The 16,787-nt window shown below is 41.5% G+C and overlaps 1 protein-coding gene across 1 annotated transcript in view; it reads right to left on the minus strand.

Moving 5' to 3' along the window:
• DGKD (diacylglycerol kinase delta) overlaps nucleotides 1-16,787 on the minus strand; it is a 1,200,459-nt gene that overhangs the window by 78,094 nt on the left and 1,105,578 nt on the right. The window contains exons 27-28 of the mRNA XM_044070581.1: nucleotides 11,208-11,327; nucleotides 10,666-10,777 (exon numbers count right to left, since the gene is read on the minus strand). Of these exons, the coding sequence (XP_043926516.1) occupies nucleotides 10,666-10,777; nucleotides 11,208-11,327 (232 nt within the window). The remainder of the gene's footprint in view (nucleotides 1-10,665; nucleotides 10,778-11,207; nucleotides 11,328-16,787) is intronic.

The raw sequence follows: 16,787 nt of genomic DNA on the forward strand, positions 1-16,787 counted from the left end.
AGGAAGAGTCATGAGTAAAATCCTTGTCCTTGTTCCTGCTGTGGTACTTTTTGAATAGCTCTGATGTCCATGAGGGCTAAAATTTGTTTTTGTGCCTCTGCCCATTGATTTTGTGGCAGGTCTGGCATTCCTTTTAGCCTTGGTAAAGTGTGAAAGTGGAACCTGTAACCTTGAGACACAATATTCAGAACCCATTTGTCTTGGGTGATTGTTTGCCAGTTTTTTGAAAAAAGTGCTAGTTCTCCCCCTAAGGGGGCTGCCAAAAGGGAAGTGCTTGGCGTACGAAGGGGGAAGTCATTGGGACTGTTTCCTGTAAGGTTGAGACTTGTCCTCACCTCCTTTTGGGGTTGAGGTGCCCCACTGTCACTGTCTGTTAGAGCCTTGGGGTTGAGATCTGCCTCTTGGGCGTCTGTATCTGCCTCTCTGTGGCCTGTCTGTCACTGGAAAGGACCAATTCTTCGTTGGCCAATTTCTGCTAAACCGAGGTGGCTGTACCTGTAAGAAATCCTTGACTGTTTGCATAGATTTAGCTTTATCATCCATTTTCTTTAACACCTCTTCTGCCTTTACACCAAAGAAGGTATCATGCTGTAAAGGAACATCCAATAATTTTGCTTTAACATGATCAGGTAAACTCTGTTCTTTTAACCAAGCATGTCTTCGAATCACAGAACCTGTATCTGCGGCTCTACAAGAGGCCTCTAAAGAATCAAAACCACATTGCAGAGTATGTTTTCCCACCTGTTCAACTGCATGCAATAAATCCTGCATTTCTTACAGTCAGGAGCTTCTGAGCTTGCAAGCATTTTCTAATTTAACTGAGCCATTAAATATTGTTGGTACTTAAGCATGTGAAACTGGCAATTTAAAGCCCTTAATGCTAAAGTTGCTGAAGTGTAAACTTTCTTCCCCATCTATCCAAAGTTCTGGAATCTCTGTCAGAGGGTACTGGATTTTTTGCAATGGAAGCCTTAACCCCTTTTGGACCCTGGGAAATAGTTTCTGGATCAGCAGAAGGGTTTTTATAAAGAAACTTGTGACAGTCAGGGACTATATAATACCCATCTGGCTTGGCTGGTGCAGGGGGCAAAGAATCAGGAGATAAGCTGGATTCAGAGAACACATCATCCACAATATCTAGCACAGGCGGAATAGCCAGGGGCCTGTGCTGAGGCAATAAAAGGAAATCCCTGAGCCTTTTCTTGGATTCTGAATAATCCTGACTTTCCCAATGGAAATGCTCCCTCATGGTATGTAAAGTTTCCCCAAAAGAATAATCCTCAGGAGGAGAGGTTGAAGGGATAGATTCTTCAGCCTCAGAGTCCTCATAGGGGGGTAGAGAGTATCCCTGGTCTGAAGAGGAATCAGAGGAAATGGAAACCTGACCAGAGGAATCATAGTCTGTATCCTGCCTAGGCCTTTTCTCAGGAGGGGGATGGGAACCCCTGATTAGAGTAATTAGGTCTTCGGCCATTTTGAGCATCTGTTTCTTAGGCATGGAGGACTGTCCTGGAGAATGCTGTACTTGCTTCTTTGTCTTTAATGGTGTTTTCGTCTTGGCTGTTGCTTTAATGGTAAGTTGTGAAAATCTGAAAACACCCTCAGAAGCCGATGCCTGCTCAGTGGCTCCGGACCCATCTGAGGGATTATTTTCCGTAGGCCCAATACCTTGAGTATCCAGAGGCCTAGTTGTCTCCATGTGGGAGTCGGAGACGGCCTGTGGCTCTGAGGTAGTGGGTGTCAGGGGCTGCAAAAGCGCCTCACTGAGAACCGGCGACTGGCCTAGAAGAGGTTTCGTCGTTGGTTTTGGATCTCGGATGCCTGTCTATCTTTGTCTTTGCATTTTTTCGGAATTGCGGTCGTCGGTTGATCCGGCGGCATAGTATAATTAAACCTTCGGCCGAAGTAGTGCAAAGCAAAATCAAAACGTCATTTTATAGTGCGTTTGTTAAATCTAGCACAAAACCGGCAACTAGTGACGTCGTGATCAGGGCCAAGGCATGGAATACAGTAAGAGTGGAAGTCCTTATGAGGCATTTGCTTCCCACAAGAAATACAATTATTAACTTTTTCTGACATCAGTCTGAGGCAAGAAAAAATTTTCCCCAACGGGGTACTTAGCTTTATTGAAGACTTCGGATCTGAAATTCGACTTCGAAAATCTCAGGAGTCGGCCGACCGGCACTTGCGAACTGCTTCTGCTTCGGGCACCGCGTGGCAAGAAAGACTGAAGAAAATGGCGTCGGATGCATCTTATATACCCCTGGCGCACTGACGTCAGGGAAGAAGCGACAGCAACCGACGCCGGACCAAGACTTTGGAACTCTGGCTGACTGCGGGACCGCCTGACGGCAGGATAACCCAAGTGTAATGACTGTAGCAGTGCAACACGATGAACATCTGGGAAAAGCTGAAAGACTTGCATCTCAACTTCTACTCGCTTCAACAGCAAGAATACTAACTGCTCCACCCTAGACTGGATTCTTACCTCTGATCCTACCCTGTATCATAACCCCACTACCCTATGTGACTCCCCCCAAAAAATCTGGCACTCCATCAATAAAATTCTGCACCCTGATGAACACACCACCCCCAATCCCTATCCTAACAGTACTCCCCAAGTAACTGCCACCCACTTTATTGAATCAATTAAAAAATGAACCCAAACCTGCCAAAGTCAAAATCTCTCTAATACCTCACATACTACTAGCAAGAGACCATTCTTTTCTCTCTTAACCCTGTCTCCACCGCTTACATAAAGTCCCTTCTACTCAAACTAAACCCATGCTCTCCCTCTACAGACAACCTCCCTCCCCTCTTTCTTAAATTTGCAGACCACTCTATAGCCTGCCATGACTCTATCCAAGAAGCCACTGTCCCCAATATTTGGAAGTCTTTCTACACCATACCACTTCACAAAGAAGGTAACTACACAGATCCATCAAACTACAGACCCATCAACATTCTCTGTCCACTCAACAAAATCCTTGAAATATGTATTCATAACCAGCTTCTTAAATATCTAATTGATTAAAACCTTCTGACCCCTTCTCAACATGTTTCTCTCAACTGTTGCTGAAGCCAGGGACAAAAATATTTACTAACTTACTTCTTTCGTGATCTCTCTAAAGCTTTCAATACTGTCTTTCATCCCAAGCTAATTGCTAAACTAACTGTTCTTAACCTCTGTCCTTCTACTATTCAGTAGTTTTCAAGCTCTCTCTCGAACAGGGTCCAGTCTGTAGGATGGCAATCCACTTGTTCCCCCTTCCTACTTATCTAGACTGGCATCCCTCAAGGTTCAATCCCTGGACCTCTACTCTTCAGCATCTTCACTAATAAACCTTAGTCCTCCTGCACCACCTACAACTCACAATACATCGATGACTCTACTCTCATCTCCATCTCCGATAACATCTCTAACCTTCTTTCCCTCACTCAAAACACTTTTTCATCTGTGGAAAAACGACTAACTGACCATCAACTCTTACTTAATCCCCAAAAGACTAAGCTCCTACTATTTCTTCCGAAATCTCTCTCCCACCACAAATCCACCTTTACCATCTGTTCACTTGATAACACCCATATCAAAGCTAAACCACACACCAAGCTACTAAGTACTATAACTGAAGACCAGCTTAAATTCAACATCCACATACAACACTGCATTAAAAATATCCAGAAACTGGGTCTTCTCTATAGAAATAAAAAATTCCTAGCTCCCAACTCCAAACCCACTCCAGCTCAAGCCTTCCTCTTTCCGTGCCCTCTCTACGCCTCTCCTGTACTTACTCATCTCGTCATCCCTACAAACCAAACTCGAGCAAACATATAACAATATAGCCAGATTTGCCTGTGACCAATCATATAAATCCCATCACTGCCTTGCCCTGAAAAAACTTCAGTGGATTGAATTCCCCCAGATTCTGCTTTTTTCCCAGCGGCAACTCACTCAGTCCCTGATAAATAAACCCGTAGCCTGTCCATCTATTTCATCCACAGTATCCCTGTATATCCCAGTTTGTTCATTTCGTAGCTTTGCCAGAACCTTCTAGACATACATAAATCAAACAAAAATATTGGCAAATGCCGCTACAAAAACTCAGTGCCCCTGTCCCAAGCTTGGAATAGACTTCCTCCTGACATCTGTAGCACTAATAGTACCAGCTTCTTCAAAACTGAAGTCAAATACTACTTCTTGAACTCAAGATCCTGCCCTTGACATAACCTCCCTTAATTTCCATTTACACTCCATTTTATTTCCACCTCTCTCCTGCCTTTTCTGACTATTTTGTTCATTTATTTCATTCAGTACTTAAGACCCTGGCGTTACAAGAAGAGGAAGCAGAAGCTTTGAGTTTGACTTGTCTGTTAGTCGACTTTTCACAACTCATTCATCTGTCTGCAGCTGCAGCCTACCTTGTGCAATGGTAAAAGTTACCAGAATCATAAGTCTTACCATCTGTGCTGGAACATAAAAGGCAAGATAGGAGATTCCCCATGCTTTGGAACAAAATTCCAAACTACATTAGTCAAAGCCCCTCACTAACACTCTTCAAGAGAAACTTTGACGAGTGGATGGGTAACAGAAAATACACCCCCCTGGGATCACTTCATTGGCTCTGCTTGACACAGGATCAGTTAATTAATCAATGGAATGGCAAAAGCCAACACACTCTGGCTAGGCTTATAAATGCCCTCTTGCAGATAGCCTAGTACCTACCTATGAACCTAAAGGCTAAGTTCACACCAGCAGCAAAATGACATTTGTTAAAAAAGCACACAAAGAACACACTCCTAGCTTTCTAATTCACTGCTCCATCAGTGACTGAGGAAGCAAGTCAAGCAAACAAAAATAAGAAGCAACTAAAAGTCTGAAGAAAAATGAATACTGTTTCATTAAAAACAAAGCAATAACAAAGATATGACTTGTACCAATGGGAAGCCTTAACAATGAAAGATGAAGTTAAAGATGCAAGAGTTAAAGAATAGAAGGAAGTCAGTTTAAAGACACTCAGCTGCAGTGCTGTTGTAAAACTACATGCATGGATCCAGAAGCAAACAGCACTATCACCGTTACAACTAGTTTGAGCAAAAGTCTAGTTTTTGCATTAACATTGTATTTATAACACAGACTATGCTCAGTCTATGCTGCCTTACGATATCTGTGTTAAAACTAAAGCTTTCACAAATGAAAGGTTATCAAAGGCAATGCAATTACAGAACACCTATACCATGACAAACCAGATTAAAACTGTTACAATTATCAGACAGCATTAAATAAAAGACAGCAATTCCACAGTACTTCTCCCAAGGTGTTCTGTCTTCTTGGTGTTTTATTAGATTTTCAAGGGGCATCAGAGTGGCTAAGTACCACTGCCTTACTGCCTCACTACCTCTGTGACTTGCAATGTCTTCTGCAATTTTGCTTTGTTCCAAGGTTCATAGGTGTGTACTAGGCTAATGGCCCTGGAGCCTTTACAAGCCTAGCCTATAGAAGTGCCCTGGAACTGTGCCATCCGATGTTAGTTCCCAGTGCCTCTATCAAGTAGAGTCACTGGAGTGATCCCCGGGGTGAACTTTCTATTTCCCATCCACTCATCAAGATTTCTCTTGAAGAGGGCCAAGCAAGGTGCTCTGCTTGACATGTATGGGAAGTCTATTCCAGAACCTGTCCCTCCAGCATGTTCTGTTGATTGTGGTAATGAGGTTGAGGTCTCTGCAGCGTGTGGTGCAGAGGGATTGGGATTTTTTTAGATGTAGCATTTCTAACAGAGCTGGGTCAAACATGACTTTGTAAGTCAAGCAGAGATCGCCTCTTAGTAGACGATATGAGACAGAAAATAGCTGGAGTTAAGTCTGACCATGTAGGACATGTGTTTAAGGCCTAGGATCCTCTGCGTGAGGTACTTCTGTGGCCTTTCCAGCTGTTGCATGTGTCTAGTGTGGTACATGGCAAATGGGGCATTATACTCGATGACTGGCCTAATGAGGAAAGAGTAGAGAGTCATTCCACGAACAGATGTTTATAACATGCTACACCAATGGTGCTCAACCCAACAAATTCTGATGTAGCTTGTGATAAAATATACACAACAGAGTAAGATAAAGATGAGTAAAGAATACTCCACAAAGGTCATCACAGGTAGGAACACAAAGAGAGAGAACAGTATTCTGGCAGAGAGACTGTGATTTTAAGAAATAGTCAAGTGTGTGGACTTTGCTTTGACTTGCTTGTGTAAGAACCACTGTGTTCAATTTTATTTTATTTTTATTATTAATAGTTTTGTTATTCCTCCGACTGCTAGACAGTCAATGGAAATTTTTAAAGCAGCACTTGAAAACATTTTTATTTAAAACATAACTATGCCCTAAACACACTTGCTTTCCCCAGAGTGCATTTTCCTCTCTATAGAATGATCTCCAAACTTTCACATATTAAAGACCATAACTTAGCAGTTTCTCCTCTTTCTTCTCTTCCTCAGGGGCATTTCTAGCTTAGCTCCCTCAGTACACACAGTGTTGGGGCAGAGTGAAATCTCATACTATCCTACTGAATTTGCCTCCCTTGTTCTTGCATCTTTTCACCTATCACATCTGAAAGTCTTTTGCTAAAGAATGCTCAGACAAACTGAGATCATACAGTTATTCAGACTCATTATTCACAACTCTGACTGTGCGCAGTCATATCAAGCTGCATTCCTTTGTATTCTTACAGTGAATAAATTTGATAATCATAGACAGCGACTTCAATAATAAAGCTAGTAATTATGACACTCTGGTTGACTCATGAGAAAGAAAACAGGACCTGACACTTAACAAGACACTGTAGTCTCATCAGCTGCACCCTCACGTGCATTACAGTCAGGAAGCAGCTTTCCGAGAAAAAAAGACCACATTTGTACGTCTGCCTCATGATGGCATTCAGGGTTAGGCAAAAATCATATTATTAATAAGTAGTTATTGTGCTGCTGGTAGGTTTGGATATGGCAAGATATTTTTTTCAGTTTCTTCCCACAGTAGTCCTTTAAGAAAAACTCAGATATACCCTGATCCTCTACTTCAGAGACACAATGTAGATGTTCTTCCGTTATTCAGTTTTAATTAACAACTACTTATGACTGGCTGAACATTAATTTTAAGATGTATTTTACTTATCTGAACAGGAAGTTGCTTTAGTAAATAAAATCTGCTGTAATGAAAGAAAACTTGCAAATGCTACTACTAATTATAATTTATGTTTTAAGGGGGGCACAGCAAAACTCCTTGCTATTTAAATAAACTAGCATAGCAGCATGCCTGCTGAAACAGGGGCAAGACATCCACTCGTACCAAAAGTGACCCAAGTTCAACGTGTCTTATATGTCAGAATGATGAAAAGGGTGGTGGTGGGGATGATGAAATGGGTGGACAAGCAAGCTCTGAGAGGTAAAGCCATTCATTAAAGTCTCCAGTGGACACTACAAACTTGTGGGCGCTTCTGGGGAAAGGGTTCTAATGAGCATGAGTGAGCAATGACCCCACTGATAACATGTACAGTACATCTTAAAAGAATGCTTAATACCTCAGCATGTGAAAGCTACAATGTCTACCCCTAAGGGAAACCAGTTGAAGGCAATTGCAGGTGTTAAGCACAATAAATAAGTGATTTAAAACATGAAAACAAAAAAAAAAAAACTATCCAAGCAATTTCACTAACTATTGTTCTGGATAACCCTCCATATGATATGAAGGCCTGTGTTCAAAAGTGGACTCCAGACATCATGTGTTATGACTGAGGACAGGATGGAGAAATCTGACTACAAGTAAGAATGTCTCATTGCCCATATGGTCAGCAAACCTTCACTCTTCACATGAGCTGGTTCAAGCAATAAATGGAACAGAGTATATTCTGGCATGTGCACTGAAAACTGAACTGCATAAAAGATGATCTACATATAGCATTATACATCTCCTGAGGGGAAAAGAAACTCTCTTGCTAACTCAGTGGTCGTATACCAAAGTAGTGGAAGATAAACAGGTGAAGGGTGTTAGCAACATACTGTAACAGTGAATGGTGCATCCCATTTTTACCACACTTACCGAAGAACACCAAAAAAAACAGCTTTGAAGATATGCACAAATATTATCAGATTGTCTGATGAAACAGAATGCAGTCCTTATGATACATTTATGTGGTGGACAATCATTACATTAAAATAATTTCTAGTACTGTAATAAGACTTATTTGAAGTCTCTCTAAGAAAATCTACTTGTTGACAGAAATACTGTGGAGAGTCTATCAAAATAAAAACCACTGTCACCATAAAAAGGTAAGGTAAACTAAAGCAAAAGGATCAGAAACCGGAATTACTATAAAAACTATTAGCACATACAGAATTAAATGGGGGACAAAATAGTTAACTATGACTGTCACGTCACCTCTGTGTGACAGATGGACACTCCTAGTGCCATTACCTGCCAAATGATGGCCACATGTAACTCTCCTCCCAATATAACCTCAACCAGTTTTAGACCCTGGGTTATTTATTTTTCACAACCATGCAATACAATCAAGATGGCCATGCCATGCGGTTATTACTCATTATTTTCAATAATTTTTCTCCAATTCTTAGCTGTTTTGGATGGAAATTTTCAAAAAAAAAAAAAAAAACTTAGAAAGATCAGCAGTGATTATGCAACAAATGCGTGGGTTACACTGCAACAACCTGCACTTTATGTACTCAGTAAGGACCCACCCCAAACCTTATTGCTAAAATACTTAATGTGTACTGCATTAGTATAACAGGTGCAACAAGGCATTCTACAATGCTGTAACTGCACTAGAGCACTTAACCTTTTCTAGGTGGGTATACATGCAACCAAGCAGCAAGTGACAACAAACAGAAACAAACTGATAATTTTTCTCTAAGATGTATGTTTAAGCTGTTATGAAGGCAGTGCTTATGAAACAGAAATGAATCAATAAAAAAGTAACACTTGATAGTTGCTTAATATTAAGCTCTGGTGACAATCTCATCAGATGTCTCGAGCTACTCCAGGGTGAAAGCAATGTTAGCTATTAGGACTTCCCTGCAGGAGAAAAGGGCAGCATGGGGGGGGGGGGGGGTGCTAGTCCGCATGCAGTTAAACTACATGACCAGTGGTAGCAATAGTTAAGAGAATCTAAGAGGATTGGCAAATTACAGGTTACCACTCTAACAGGTCAGATGTTCCATCAACAACCTATAAAAATTATATCACATTCCATGCACACACAATGCCAATGGACAACTACATTAATTTGCTTTTCTCGTAACATGACAGCTTTCCACACCATGTGAGCTTGCTGCGTCTGTGTGTTCCTACCTTATACCATTTGATCCTTCTTTGTATATTTCTTTCTTTCTAGTCTGTGACTATGACTTATTACATTTGTCCCTGGTAAATTTGCTTTGTTCATACTTTCTTACACCCACCTCAAGAGACTCTGGTTGGTACATACTCCTTATCCACATCCACTGTGAGTCTGACATTCTTGCTCTCCTGGTATACGCAAGCAGAATATCCATAGAGGAAACTGGTTTCCACCCTTTCTTGGAAAGATAAAAAGCATACTTAATGCATATAAGCTTTCCTCCTTGCTTTGCCTTTTAGTGAAAAAGAATCTGTCACTGAACCTTGTTTGTTGCTAACGCTATCACCAGTCCACTATTTATGACAGCGGACTGTGTCAAAAGCTACTGTTTCACAATTCCCTTGTCGTCTGTGTGTATATGAGCCATAAATGACTATAGAAGTGATGACAGACAGAGAGGGAGAGGGTATGGTGTTTCCAGTGCAAACATTTGTGTGAAAAAGTTTGAGGAAGCTCAGTTAATGGCATGAGTTGCATATTAACTTTTCCAGGTCTACATCAGAAATACTAAGCACTCACTTTCATCAGACAGTCTAATAAGTATTTACATAAACGTAATTCAGTACAAACAATCAGGAGGCAAAATCCCACCACCATAATTATTTTCTTGATTCATAAAAGTCATCTTGGCAATAGCTAAACAATAACTGTGCCAGAGACACACATCACTTGTCATTTAATCAAAAACATATAAATCATATCTTGCAAGTGGATTAAATGCTTGAGAAATAGAATCTATATTATGTAAGGCAAAGGTACAATTGGAAAACTCAAAGAAAGAGAAAATGCCTTTCTCCTTGTGAAGGCGACTTCAGTTTAGTGTTCACTCAGTAAACCAGTACCTTGAGACCTTAAATCATGAATGCACAATGCTGCTCTGCCCCAAAATGCTAGTGAAACAACAGGTAATATTAAGAAATTGTTTCAGTGGCATCTTTCACTAACTTAGATTGGGGTTTTAACACATAACTTGTCCATTTTTCTTCCGAAACGGGAACAGAAACATTTGGCTTTAATGCTTTGGGGAGAGAAATGTCCCCCACGATTCACTTGAGTTAAATAATAATGAATGCAGTGCTGAGGCAACATAAGCTACTGTTCATCTCCAAACCAAATAATTAATAGGTAATAACAATGAAGCGCTCATACTTTTGGGGGTGGGAGCACAAACCTTCCCTTGTCAAAATGCATTTCGACAAAAGTAGAGGCTGCCATTAGTTTGCAGCCGCAGTAAAAGAAACAAATTGTTAAACAGGTAAGAACAATACCAGGCAAGACTACACTTCGTCGACTCTCTCTGTTCTTGTTGTTTTTTTCCTTCTTGAACACAAGGCGGAACTTGCCACTGCGACTCCGCTTGGAGAATTCTGACAGGTGACCCTGGACCAAAAAAAGGAGAATGTATTACAAGTACATGAAGATACAGGTGATGTAAATGCAGTCTAATCTGGAACTAGTGACCTCAACTGCTTCAAGAAAAGTGAACAGAGACCGTTGTTTTTGAGGTGAAACACTTTTAGCACATTATTTCTTGTCTTAGGAAAAAGACTAAACTCATGTACTATTCAGGCACACCCTGGAAAATGGTTACCAAGGGCCTGTTTTACCAAAGCAAGCATTTCACCTTAGAAGGCAAACATGAGACCTTTAACTTCCATGCCAATGTTTGCCCAAAGTAAACCAAATACACGACAACATAACAATTTTCCACAGATGTTATACCCTAAAAGACTTGCAAAACACTTGCAAATTGTACTCTAGCCAAGGTTCCTAATTCACAGTTAAGCCTCCCTGTATATGTGCTTCTTACCTCATCATCAGTTGGTTCCAGTACCTGGCACAGCCATTGGATCTCATTTAGTTTCCTCATCTGACAGTCCACACTTGCAAGGGCCGATGAGAGTTGCTCTTTTTGAGGAGCCTCCAACTGCTGCATCAAGAGGGGAGAAAGCAAAATTATACACATGCTCTCTAACAGAAAACAAAGACAGTAGTCATTTTCTTGCATACGTTAACAGTTGCTAAGACAGAAAAAGTCATCTATTCCAACCAGAAAAGCTCTTCAGAACAGTAAAACACTGTTTGCAGCAACCAGCAAAGAATATGGGGGAAAAATTATATCTAGGTTACTGTTACACCATCTGAGAAGCAGCTATTCTTCAATGACATTACTGTACAAGAAGGCAGCCAACATTTTAGGCAGCTACAGGAATTCAACTTTAACAAAGTTAAATTTTCACGTCTTCCCCACCCCCTCCAAAATTGACAGGCAGCAATAACATCCGACACATTTGGCAAATTCAGTACGGATGCTACTTTACGTGCTGCTTTTGCTACAAAGTTTAAAAATAACAGAACTTACATACACTGACTACGACCCAGATCAGCTGAGACTGATTGGCAACTGGGGGGCAGGAAGAGTCAAAGAGCAAGTGTCTGATGTCAGCTCATCCACCATGAAGGGTTGGAGGGAAGTGGTCTGGACTACTGTAATGCCAGAATGTACTGCAGAAGACATGTCGAGCACACAACTTACAGACCAAGAAGTGTGGTTGACTCTGACAAGATGCAATCATAAAGTAACCCTCATACGGCATGTGGTGGAACATGGACATCTACAAGGAATGAATAGGCCAGCTGACGGTGAAAAGGATAAAAGCTGGCAAGCAGCAGGAGAAACAGAAAACATAGAAAACATCATAAATTCACTGACAGCCTGCTCTAGTCCCCATCTCTTCCTTACACCTGTAATACTGTGGCTGCATCCTAGACTGCTTCCAATCTCAGAGGATTACTTGTATCAAAATATGATCTTGGTGACTTTTGCGTTTGGGATTATTTATTGAGACTAGTTCACCACTAAGCAGTCCTGATCAATTATAAAAGCCCACAGGAGAAAGTGCACAGTCAGCTGTCTACTAACAAATCTTGTTATACAAAATTCACTTTCTCAGGTACCATTCCCAGCTCATCTGTGCTGTGCTGCGTGTTTCCCCTCACATTTATGACTATTTTTCAGGTTAATTTTATATGAATTCCTTTCAGCTGAATCCAGATTTGTCATCAGCACTTAATACTGTATACAGACACATGTTGCTGTGCTTTAAGAACACTACCTATACTCGCCCCAATATTATGCATGTTAACTGATCTAGTTTACATGGTTGAACTTGGTTAAATGAGTCATGTTTAGTTACCGCAGTAGAGTTAAATATTTTAGATTTGTTTACAATGAAAACTGAGAAGGGTGGAAGATGAGGCGATGACTGAAGAGCAGATGGAGACTATATGTATGTGGCCCTTCCAGCGCGAGAAAAAAATGCAAAGAAAATGTCATAAGGATTTTGCCAAAAGATGCTGAAACAGCCATAATGATAACATTTTACAATCGCACCTGTAATATGTTTGGATGCCAGACTCTTGGGTAAGTTAATCAAATCAAAACAGGATCCTTCCAAAATGTACCTGCATGCTTTGCATTGCCCATACTTAAAGGTACCACTGGAGTTGTCTGGTTTAGATTTACGTAGATAGGTATTTTTTTCTAGCATGTTTTTTTTTTAAATTTTGACAACTCTTCTAGACAAAATAAGGTTTTGACTCTTATTATTTCCAGAAGAATTTCCCAGTTAGAATCCAAAATATTTCTAATAACTGGACTGTTTATGGGTATGTCTACAATAAAAACCCTGCAGTTACCTGCTTTTGTCCCGACACCAACTGTTGCCATTCCAGTACTTCATACTGCAGGTATTTGTTGTTTATGTTTATCTAAAATTTGATCTGCAGTAATAGCTTAATGTCTCTTGTCCTAACCCATTTGTGTAAATTCATAAACAATGTGCTCTATCTGTTGTCCGAATACGCCATCAGTTTTGATGCCACACTCATCTTTCCTCTACAAGCACTTTTCTTTATGAACAGTGGATGGTTGCTTGAAGGCTAATGTTTAAAAAAATTACACCACAATCACCTAAGACGGCGTTCAGTAAACAACTCCATTCCATTTAGTGGCGCTTGATATGAAAAAAAGTTGCACAGAAATCTTTGTAAAATACAAAGTTAACATCAGTTGGTAAAATCATTGTATCCCACTAACCAAGGATCATATTTGGAATATTAGCTGCCATCAATGCACCCTAGTCTACTTCCAAACCTGTTGGTAAAATGTCCCATCAAACAGAAAAAAAAATTACCTTCAAGGAGCAATTCTTCTAAAATATACAAAGTTGTTATAAACTTAGTTAGCATAACAGTGAAAGGGGTTAAACAACATCTAATAAAACCCAAACCTGCTTCCCACAGAACAGATATAAAATGGGAACAAATATCCACAGTGAGCATTCAAATTTAGTTTTGTCACAGAAGTCTCAAAAATCTTTAATGGACAAGCTTAAATATTGTACTATAGGGTTAGAAAATCCTGCCTCTATGGACAGATGTATGTTCTGGTAATACTTCACTAAGCCAAAACAATTGGTCTAAAAGGAGGCTGGCCACTATTTCTGTAGATTTTCAGGATTCTGTATAAAGAAACATTGTGTAAAATCTTACCATAGCCATAGATGTCCTTCTCTTCCATGCTGCAGTATTCAAGATATGGATCTACTCCTCTTGCTTTGTGAAAGTATACAAAAGTTTTCAGTCACTGTATGGTGCGTGGGATGTCTGATGTGGCTCAATGACATGGGCCATAAAAGTGACGTCTGCATGCACCAGCCCTCACACCTGTAAGCCCCAGTCGGAACCAAAAGGGAAAGGTCAGTCTTGTGCCACCCAGAAAGGGAAATGAAGCCTAACAGGAAGAGAAGGAGTGTGAGAAAGAATACTGCAACATGGAAGAGAAGGACATCTATGGTTATGGTAAGATTTTACACAACTTTTCTATGTCCTTCTATTCCCATGTTGCAGTATTCAACATATAGGCGAGTGCCAAAGCTCACTGTGAAGGAGGAGGTGGTGGTCTAGAGGCGGTCTCCAGGAATCCATGAAGGATATTTCTGGCAAATACCACCTTGGCTCTGGAAATGTGTTCTAACTTGTGTTCTAACTTGTAATGTTTGGTGAAGGTGTGCACCGATGACCAAGTGGCTGCTTCAAGAATGGTAGAGGTATCTAAACCTCTGAAGAAGGCTCTTGAGGAGGCAATAGCCCTGGTGGAGTGTGCTTTAACAGTACCTTGCAGGGATTTCCCATGGTATTTGTAGCAGAAGGTGATGGCTTTGGAAATCCAGGTAAAGATAGTTTGTTTGGTTACTGCCTTCCCTAGAGCTCTGGGATGGAAGGAGACAAAGAGTTGATCAGCTTGTCTGATGGGCTTGGTTTTATGCAGATAAAACCTGAGTTGTCTGTGAACATCCAGGGAGTGAAGCACTCTCTCACTGCCCCCCTGTGGGTTAGGGAAGAAGGTAGGTAGGTGGATGGCTTGATTCAGGGACAGGTCACTCACCACCTTGGGCATGAATGGTTCGTTCTAAGAGTAACCCTGTCATTGTGGAAAAGTAGGAAAGGTGGAACAGCCATGAGGGTTTGCAGCTCTGATACTCTTCTGGCTGAGGTCAAGGCCATGAGTAGTACAGTTTTTCATGTACAGTTTTTTAGGGAAGCTTTGTCTGCTGGCTCAAATGGAGGAAGCGTGAGCATTTCCAAAATATAGTTAAGGTCCCATGGGGATGGAGGAATAAGCCAATCCTGTTTGCAGTAGCTCACACAAGTAAAACAGAAACTAGAGGAATCTCACTTGCAAGTGGGTCCAACTGTCTTTTGTGACACCATATAGAAAATCTCTTCCACTTTGAAAGGTAAGATTTTCTTATATTCGGTTTCCTGACCTCCTGTACGACAGTGAGCATGTCCTCATTGTAGAGGTGTCTGAAGGGGATCAGAATCTTATCAACCACAGGGTGAGGTGCAGTAACTGCCACTGTGGGTGTACTTGGGATCGCTTGTGCTGTGTGAAAAGGTCCACTCTGAGGGGTAACTTGCGGTGATTGCCCTTGGATAGATGTAGCAGTAGGATGTACCAATGCAGTAGGGAGTCACCAACATGATTTCTGGTCTGTCCTGATGGATTTTCAGCAAGACCTTCTGGGCGAGTGGGAAGAGGAGGAATGTATAACGAAACTTCCCCTTCCAAGAGATTGAGAAGGCATCTGTTGCCAGTGCCTGAGGATGTGGACCAGATCCAGGAAGACATCCCTGTGAAGCATCCATTTGTGGTTGTTTGCGATGGTTCTGCTGAGACAGTCTGCCTGGGAGTTCTCTAGAGAGGGACTGTAGATTGCCTGCAGAGTCACTGTGAGGTGGCCAATTCCCATACTAGGAGAGCTAGTCTGCAAAGTAAGTAAGACTTGGTCCCTCCCTGTTTGTTGAGATACCACATAACTCTGGTATTGTCTGTGAAAATCTTTAGTGGACCTTGCTGTAGATGTGGTTGTAAGGCTCGAAGGGCCAGGAGAATTGCCCTCATCTCTTTAACATCGATGTGTTCTTGTTTGTATGGCTCTGGCCACTGACCCTGCACTTTTTGATGGCCCAGAGTTACTCCCCAGCCGAAGTCTGAGACATCTGTGTGCATGATCAGTGTGGGTAGGGTGGCTGGAGAAGAAGCCCTGGATTGAGGGTCACTTGTGTCAACAATTACTGGATTTCTAGTTATAAGCATGGTAGGAGGGGAACCCTGTACTCCAAGGGGTGGAAGTGTTGGGTCCAGACTGTCTGAAGGTACCACTGCAACTTTCTCATAGGAAGTCTTGCTAATGGTACCATGGGGATAGTGGTTGCCATGTAGCTCAAGAGCCTGAGGTACTGCCTTGCTGTCAATTCTGTTGACTGATGGACCAGAAGTAGGTGTTCTGTCAAGTTTTCCACCTTTTGGAGGGGAAGGTAGGCTTTCATGATGCCTGTCCGAATTCTGCACCCCAAGAAGACAATGTCTTGAGTAGGTTCCAGGTGGGAGTTTGGGCAATTTATCTGGAATCCCAGATAATGTAGGAGGGAAACAACAAGGGGTATATGTTGCAAGAGGGTCTCTTTGTTGCTTGCCTTGCCTGTATCAGCAGGTCGTCCAGATAAGGGAATATTTGGATTCCCTTTGTTGAGGAGAAAGCAATCGCTAGAGACAAACATTTGGTGAATACCCTGGGTGCAGTGGAAAGCCCAAAAGGCAAGGCAGCAAAGTGAAAGTGAGAAGGGCCCACCAAGAACCTCAGGTATTTTCTGAAAGTGGGCTTTATGGGGATGTGAAGATGGGCATCCTTTATATCTAAGGTGGCCATAAACCCCTGGGGATCAGAAGGGGGGAAAAGGGTTGGTAATAGGTTGAGACACGAGAGATCCAGAACTGGTCTCCAAGAACCATCTTTTCTTGTAACCAGGAAAATCCTGGAGT

This window comes from Protopterus annectens, chromosome 4.part1, assembly GCF_019279795.1.
Source record: "Protopterus annectens isolate FY-2018-M chromosome 4.part1, PAN1.0, whole genome shotgun sequence".
NCBI classification, from domain to species: domain Eukaryota; kingdom Metazoa; phylum Chordata; order Ceratodontiformes; family Protopteridae; genus Protopterus; species Protopterus annectens.